The sequence below is a fragment of the Scylla paramamosain genome, chromosome 22 (genome assembly GCF_035594125.1).
Source record: "Scylla paramamosain isolate STU-SP2022 chromosome 22, ASM3559412v1, whole genome shotgun sequence".
Lineage (NCBI taxonomy): Eukaryota > Metazoa > Arthropoda > Malacostraca > Decapoda > Portunidae > Scylla > Scylla paramamosain.
This window is the reverse complement of record NC_087172.1, coordinates 18,701,775-18,709,929: the sequence shown is the minus strand read 5'-3', so window position 1 is coordinate 18,709,929 and position 8,155 is coordinate 18,701,775. Positions and strand designations below refer to the sequence as shown.

The 8,155-nt window shown below is 46.5% G+C and overlaps 2 protein-coding genes across 3 annotated transcripts in view; one reads left to right on the top strand and one right to left on the bottom strand.

The window, feature by feature from the left end:
• LOC135111731 (neo-calmodulin-like) overlaps positions 1-3,258 on the top strand; it is a 51,052-nt gene extending 47,794 nt beyond the window's left edge. The window contains 1 exon segment of the mRNA XM_064025394.1: positions 1,262-3,258. Coding sequence (XP_063881464.1) covers positions 1,262-1,347 — 86 coding nt within the window. The 3' untranslated portion in view covers positions 1,348-3,258.
• A 141-nt stretch (positions 3,259-3,399) lies between these two features.
• On the bottom strand, positions 3,400-7,864 carry LOC135111732 (uncharacterized). Of its 2 annotated transcripts, none has more exons than XM_064025397.1 (3): positions 7,709-7,864; positions 3,974-4,158; positions 3,400-3,844 (listed from the first exon to the last, which is right to left on the bottom strand). In XM_064025397.1, exons 2-3 carry the CDS (start codon positions 4,152-4,154, stop codon positions 3,693-3,695), a joined length of 333 nt encoding a protein of 110 aa, XP_063881467.1. In that variant the 5' UTR covers positions 4,155-4,158; positions 7,709-7,864; the 3' UTR covers positions 3,400-3,692. The 2 variants fall into 2 exon arrangements, with proteins under 2 accessions (XP_063881467.1, XP_063881466.1); XM_064025396.1 differs by lacking the exon at positions 7,709-7,864 and adding an exon at positions 5,371-5,414.
• Between the last annotated feature and the right edge of the window lie 291 nt (positions 7,865-8,155).

The window sequence follows — 8,155 nt, the reverse complement described above, 5'->3', positions numbered from 1 at the left end:
CGGCTGTCGAATATATGACCCAGAGATCCGCAACATCGGCGTTTCTTTGACGTGGACGTGCTTTTGTTATCTGAAAATGCGGTTGCTGATGTTGATGCTGATCTTTTTTCTATTGTAAAACGCAAATGGGGATAGAAATGCTGAGAATGTTTTCATTGCTGATGCTCTGCGGATGTGGAGGCGGATACCCAATACGTCAATAGGCGAACGCACAGCATGTAATGAGTGCAGGAATTCTTTTCAAGAGGGAGGTTACAAGACACTTACATTCGTAATATCAGATAATCCTTTTTGAATACTCTTTGGGGGCTAGCACATTCATTGGGCCTTTTTTTCTGCATTTTTGTTGTCCTTGGCCGGAGCCTCTCTTACATGAAAAAGACAGGTATGGAACTAGTAGAATCCAGCACCTGCATTCTCTCTCTCCCTCTCATGACTATTTCCAACAGCCAATGATAGACATTACAAGGGTTTTCAAGGATGCTCTTACGATTCTATTGATAGTTTAGTCCTTTCTGCTTCACTGAAGGAAAGGACACCCGTGATAACCCGCCCAGTCATCTCTGTGGTCTTTGAAAATAGATGAGAAAAGGAAGCGTTTCAGTATACATCATCTCGGGTGCGTGTGTAATGAGAGGAGAGGAGAATTTTGCGAGGAGAATAGAAGTGTTGTAGGAGGAAGGAGGTCAAGTTGAAGGAGTAACGGAGCTGGAGGCTGGATTAGTGTGTTGTAGGAGATAAGAGCTTAAGTTATGCAAGGAGGAACAGGGAGGTGAAGGTATGAGTACAGTGTTGTTGGGGAGAGAGGGATTAAAGAAGTTCTGCAAGGAGTGACGGAACTGGAATTAGGAATAGAGTGTTGTACTCGTAGGAGAGATGAAGTTGAAGTTATGCAAGGAGGAACGGAGAAGTGGGGGTAGTAGAGTGTTGTAGGAGGGAGATGGAGTTGAAGTTATGCAAAAAGAAACTGGGAATTTTGTAGGAGGAGGATGTAGCTGAAGGAGTTTTCGAAGGAGCGACAAGGAGATGGAGGGATAGGAAAATCAAGGAAAGATTAATAGTGTGAGGGATTTAAGGACTCTTGATATACAGACAGGACCCGTAGTTAAGGAACCTCGCAGCACAGGACCTCTGTTAAATACAATCCCTAGTTGTACCCTCGCAGAACAGGATCCCTACGTAGTTAAGGATACCAACTTATAGTGCTAGTTAAGGATATCAATTATAGGACCTCTGATGAACATTCTCTAATGCACTGCAGAGTTCGTGAAGGCGCTGGGGGAGAATGACGACAGCGACGACGAGGAGGAGGCGAGGGACGAGGACGACGACGAAGAGCGAAAATGAGCGAGTAGGGGCGTGAGCAAGAAAGCAGAGGCGCTTCAGAGAAAATGTTGGTGTGGAATGGGGTACTTCGGGAGATTTGTTGGGCCAGTGAATTGCAGTGGTTAGTGTGTGTGTGTGCGTGTGTGTATGTGTGTGCGCGCTAATCAGGTGTGTGTATGAGTCTTCCTTTAGTTTATTCACTGTATCTGTTGTTTATAAAGTGAGGATGGCGGTGATGGTGATGGGTTGAATGCAGGAATTAAATAGAATCAGGTACACGTATATTCAATTACTTACCTGCCCAGAGTGTTAGTGTAAAAATGTTTGCTTTGTTTGTTTGTGAAAGTATGCGAATAAGAGGCGGTGTAGGGAACACTAAAATCCTTAAAATCCTTTGTACTGAATAATCCGAATACCTAATCGTGCAATCTGAAATATGCGAAATATTATGTAATTTTAAGGAACAAATATGAATGAGGATGGGAAAGAGGAGGGAAGAGGAAAGCGTGGGAGTGGGAAAGATGAATGAAGAAAAGAAGGGAGGAGGAAGAAGTGGATAGGAGGAGATATAAGTGAGATTCCTTTAATTTATCTATGTACTTAAGCACCCTTCATATCACTACTATTACTAACCTGACATTTAGGTACAGTGAGTGCAGGAGGGAGAAAGGAAGGTGGCTGAGGAAGAAAAAGGAGAATGGAAAAGTAACGAGAGGATAGGAGGAGGCATAAATGAGAGTCCTTCCTTTCCCTTTACCTATGTACTTCAGCGCCCTTCCAACCTTGTTATATATTGAAAGTATACGAGCTGTCCATTGTGTTACCGTATAGCAAACACAACTTATGTAGCGAGTCATTTAGCTCAGTTTTCACCTGTAACCCTTAATCCTTAGGTCGTCATTAGCACATTAGTCATAGCGTAGGGCATTTTTATGTTTTGGGTCTGTGAGGAGAGTAAAGTGTGGGGGGAAAAGAAAATAAGAAAAGTAAAGGTTAATGGACTGAATTCCCTAACTAAGGTCCGTTTAATTCCACTGCTGGACAATGTTTTTCATGACCACATGCAACATTTTTTTTTTTACTTTTATTTTTATAGTACAGTTTCTTAAATGGTTCTGTAGCGTAGGGATATCGAAAAGATAGATAACCCTCGATGCTCTCTCTCTTCTTTTTTTTTTATTCGTGTGGCCATGCAAATAGGTTTTTTTTTTTTATGGTACCCTGAATGTTACGAAGGGATGATCATAGCACTAAAAAGACTATTAAACTCCAAAGCTACAAGGAAGTGTGAAAGAATTCTCAAGGATTGTGAGAAAAAGATGTCTAGCAGAGGAAGAAAAGAAGAACAAAAAGAACAAAAAGTAATGGACTGAATTGACATCTTTTAAACTCCAAAGCTACAGGAAAGTGTATCTGAAAGAATTCTAAGGGATTGTGAGAAAAAGATGTCTGGGAATGAGAGGGTTAAACTCAAAAGAAAAAAGAAAAAGAACAGAAGATAATGGACTGAACTAACATCTTTTAAACCCCAAAGCTACAAGGAAGAGCGGTCCATAAGAGAATGTGTATGTACAATATCCACGTGGCTGTAAAACGCAGGGGTCCCAACACGAGACCCTTCACGAGTTGGGTAGTTTCATAATTCATAGCTATGTTTTTTTTTTACGCAGCTTTACCAAATCTTACCTGTTCTCTTCGTTTAAGATTAAGGTTGAGGTGAGGTCGCTTTCCATGTTAGTTCATCTTGGCCAGTTTGTATCCACTTACCTTTTTCCTCATATTTTTTCGATATATATTCTCTCTCTCTCTCTCTCTCTCTCTCTCTCTCTCTCTCTCTCTCTCTCTCTCTCTCTCTCTCTCTCTCTCTCTCTCTCTCTCTCTCTAAGCGTTCTGGAAACCAATAAAAAGTCTATCCAGTGACAAGTCTGTACACGTGAAGCCTCTTATTTCCTGAGCCTGTTGTACAAGTGTTGCTGTGATTGGAGTGCCTGGCGGGGTGTGTCCGGCGAGGCGAGGCGGGCTGGGACGCGTCAAGTACAGACTCTGAAGTTTGGATGCAGTAAATAACACACATTTTGTGTGTCTCAAAAATTTATAAATAAAACAAAGTGCATAGAAACAGTAAGTATTGTGCTTGCATCAGCACGCGGTACAAAGAGTGTGGTGTTGTGAGGAGTGGCGGGGAGGCTGCTCGGGGCACACGCCTGCTGAGGGAGGAGAGGCAGGTGCGTCAAGTGGTCTCGATGACTAGTGGTGATGACAAGGATGGTATGAAGACTAAATGAGGGGCTGAGTGGAAGATTTGCAGCAGTTTTGGGAAGGCAGGGACAAGCTGGAGCCGGCAGGCAGGACCTGATAAAGCTGGCTCACACCAGCAGCTCGGTGTTCACCCACATGGTGAGGCGCCGCATGGCCCGGCTGTTCTTCCTCTTGCCCAGCTCGGCGCGGAAAAGGTCCACGTCGCGCTGGGTCTCGCAGTTACACTTGAAGTTGTTCCTGAGCAGGTCAGGTAGGACTCCTGTGAGGGGGAGAAGAGGTGCCAGGCAGGTGAGGGGGGGGGGAGAGGGGGAGGCGCCTGGGAGGCCAAGGTATTGCTATATACAGGTGTGGGTCAGTGAGACAGGTAAGGAAGGGGGGCGTCACTCACGTCTCACGTTCTCGGTGTAGTTGGGACACTGCTTGGTGGGCTTGATGAGGCAGTCGACTGCGATGTCCATGTTGGACAGGATCAGCTTGCGCTCCTCGTCGGTGAGTTTGGGCAGATCCAACACCTGGGCAGCGCACGCCGCCGCGCACACCACCACCGCCACCGCCACGATCACCTTCATTACTCTGTGTGTGGAGGAAAGGAAGGATAACCTCACATCACATCATCCAGCGGACATTCTGATGAAGAAATCTATCGTGACGTCCAGCAGGTTGTTAGGCATTGTCATACTTCTACCTATACCTATTAATACGTATTATTGTGCGGAGGTGAGATGTAGTAATTGGAATGTGTTTGTTCGGCTGTGGCTGCCAACACAAGCTAACTATGCAGAGTAGTATGTGATGAGGTAGCCAAAACAACTTGGTTGGCAATTACTGAGAGCATAATAATCTGAAGTGTTGGCTAAACATCCACGAACAGAGTTCCCTCACACGATAAAGTGACGGAATGGTTATATGGATGGCAGACTCATCTCAGACATGAGAACGTAGAGAACACGCGAGTCACGTATTATAGATAAAGGAACAAAGCTTTACATCCCCAAAGAATTCGTCTAACAGTAGTACACGTTCGCCCTGCACCCACTGCTGGTGCTGCAAGAGTGAGCAGGCGCCCCGCACCATTGTGGCCAGGTGTCGGCTAACTCATCAAAGGAGGGGGGAAGGGGGACGGTTCTCAAGTTGCTTCTCGACCCTGCAGCACAAGGTGCAGCGACCAGCTCTCGTACCGGCGTTTTAAAGGTTGCGATGCGCAGTGTTGCGAGAATATGAAAGTGAAAATCTTTTGACGAGAACCTCACTGAGCTGCGCGAAGGACGAACTCGAGAGTAACGGTGACTACATACACACACACACACACAATGTTTGCCGCTGCGCACACTGGTCATCTCAGTGTTTATTTAACACATGCACCTGAAACAATGAAAAATAAATAGACTTGTCATTTGTGGATTATTTGTTTGCTTGTTGTTGTGTCGTGACTCATTGGAATGCAAGGAGAGGGAGGAAGGGTGGCAGTGAGGGCAGAGAAGCCGAGGCCATAGTAAGGCGCCAGCCACAACCAACCCAAAGTTACAAGACTCCTCGAGCCACCGTCAGGGGAGACGGAGGAATGCTCGTTCGGAAAGAGGATTCAGATGTTCGAGATTTCGTTCCAACTTCGCAAACGACCACCGCTCATCACGGTATGCTTAATGCACGCGGTACAAACACACGGGGCGTGAAAGGCGTGTGTGTGTGTGTGTGTGTGCAGTCCTTGCTCTGAGTGACTACAGGCACTGCTGGCGAAACTCCTACTGTCTGGCCGCGGGCAGGTGCACCCGTGCCTCCTCTTACACCATTCTGTGGTTCTTTCCAGACATCTCGGCGCCTCGCGACCTTCCATCTCCCACTAGACACCTGAGATAATATACTACAGGTGAGAAGCGGCGGTGAAAGTAGACAAGCGGAGCGGGGGCGGCGCACACATTTTGGCGGGTCTGTGGTGTAGGGAGGGGCGGGACGGGGTGTAGGGGTAGCGGAACCTTGGAACGTGGGGTGATGGTGGTGAGGGCGGTGATGGTGGTGGTGTTTACTTCCACCACTTTTCCTGAAGCTCCTTGTTATGCCACCCACCGTGCCTCCACCAGTGCAAGGGTCATGCGGGGTATGTGTGTGTGGCCGCGGCAGGGCGTGGCTGACTGGCTGCCACTCACTACTTTGGATTCAGTTTTATTGTTTTACACGTTCCCTTCTCTTGCAGCTCTTGTTTTGTTTTCCCCAACACTCCCGTCAGCACACACACTCCCCGGTGGCTGAGAGTGCCGGCGCTGTGCAGGTAGGTGTGCCATTGCTGCCTTGTGTGGCGGACCTGGTAGGGAGGGCAGTTATCTTCCACCAACTTACCTCCTCATAAATAATATTGTTACCCAAATTTCTGAAGCACAACAAAGCCGTGGCCTGGAAACAAACAAGGCGTTGCGTAGAAAGTCATGTAACTTGTATCCTTCATGCTTACGAGCGGCTGCGTTTCTCTCTCTCTCTCTCTCTCTCTCTCTCTCTCTCTCTCTCTCTCTCTCTCTCTCTCTCTCTCTCTCAGGTCAATCTTGCGTGGCATCTGACCTTTGCTGGCTGGTAGCAGAACGTGGTTATTATCATAGTTTTTAGTTCATAGAGTGCACCACTCTATGAACTAAATGCATTGCATTGTGGGAAGCGTGTTGTCTGGGATTGATGTTAGATGTCTGTGCACGCGAGTATCTCCAAATCTTGACATCTTTCCAGACATCAAAAACGCTTACAAGACATCACGCACCACAGTCAATTTAAGTAGGCATAGACACGCACAACACACATCCCACGCACCGCACACCCACCACACAAAGGGGCGCCGCGGGGCCTTAGCTAGTGGTTAACATATACAAGTGCCTTTCTAGCTCCACAAGAGACAAAAAGTTGACTTACTTGGATGCCGCATAAAATCCAGAGCCCGTATTTTGGAATATTTTAAAACATATTGCTCACTTGTAAGAACTAAACGCAAAGGCCATTGAAATTACTACTGGAGCTCTCGTAAGTGTTTTTTTTTTTTTTAATTCTGTCGGTGATGCAGAATGTTCATTAGATATACCAAATTAGTCATGGTTTGCTGAATAAGATAATAACAAACTACCATTATCTTCTGGCTTCTTATAACTAAAACTACTACCTCTCTCTCTCCAACTACCACTATACTAGCTAACGCCCTGTAACACACAAAGCTACGATCTCTCACTCCCTCAACCACTGTATTAACTTCCTGTAACTTTAAAACTACAACATCTCTCACTAACATTACCACTGTACCAACGTCATGTAACATAAAAACACAACCTCTATCAGAAACACAACCACTGAAATAACCTTTAGCACGACTGTCACTATTGTAATCCTTCCCACCACTACCACTGTAACCTTATCAACCACTGCCACTATAACCCTCACTTCCACCACCATCATAACCTCTACCACCACCACCATAACCTTCTTTCTCTACCACTACCATGATAGCCTTCACTACCACTATAACCACAGCCACTATAACCTTTATCACGACTATAACTTTCCGTAGAACTATCACTGACATTATATAACCCTGAAACAAGCACTATAACCTCTACCACTGCTATTATAACCTTCTATAGCGCTACTATTATAACCTATAACTGTCTATAACTCAAAAACTAGCACAGCAAAAACACTAACTCCACCACCAGTACTCTCTATAACGCCACTCACTCACTACCACTGCAACTCTCACCTGCCTTCTCTCTCCACCTGTCCATTCTGATCCGCTTTATTCCCGCCAGGCGCCAACAGAGCTACATAAACGACGGTGACTCTCTCTCTCTCTCTCTCTCTCTCTCTCTCTCTCTCTCTCTCTCTCTCTCTCTCTCTCTCTCTCTCTCTCCTTCCTTCAGTCCTTCCCTCCCACCACCACAGTACCACATACAGACACACAGTAACACACACACACACACACACACACACACACACACACACACACACACACACACACACTTTCACTCTCTCTGGCTCTCCTCCAGCGCTTCCTCTCCCTTTCACTCCCCAGCACTCAGCCATCACGCAGCACACCGCATACCGCCGCGCACTCACGCCCGCACTTTTACCTCGTCGCCCCGCTAGCCTCCCTTACCTTTTGGGACGCACGCCACGCAACCTCGTCTTGAAATGAAGAGGAAAGTAAAAGGCCGTCGTCTTATATACCGCAGGTCAAGGCTATAACCGGCTGCCTGGTGGGAGGGGCTTGTAGTGGTGATTGTGGTGGTGTGGGTGGTGGTGGAGTGGTGGTGTCCGCTTGATTGTTCTGTGGTGTTGTTTGGTGCTGTGGCGGTGTTACTACTGGTCTGTATGTTTGTGTGTGTGTGTGTGTGTGTGTGTGTGTTGTCTCTCTCCCTATGATTTCGCGTGGGTACAATATTTGTATTCGTAAGAGCGCACTAAGTCCGTCCGTTCAGTTATTTACATCCTGTCTCTCTGTCCGTGTGTTTGTCTGTAAACTGTATGTCTGTCTATATGTCCATCTGTTTGTCGGTAAACGGTATCCGGCTGTCTATATGTCCGTTTGTTCGTTTATTTACTT

What these genes read in the sequence shown, in the direction of transcription:
- LOC135111732 (XM_064025396.1), bottom strand. Translation starts at nt 5,396, where the DNA reads ATGTCTGGAAAGAACCACAGAATGGT. An exon ending in GGAAAGAACCACAGAATGGT is followed by an intron (nt 4,159 to 5,370) that starts GTAAGAGGAGGC and finishes CTCCACACACAG; the next exon opens with AGTAATGAAGGTGATCGTGG. An exon ending in CTACACCGAGAACGTGAGAC is followed by an intron (nt 3,845 to 3,973) that starts GTGAGTGACGCC and finishes TCCCCCTCACAG; the next exon opens with GAGTCCTACCTGACCTGCTC.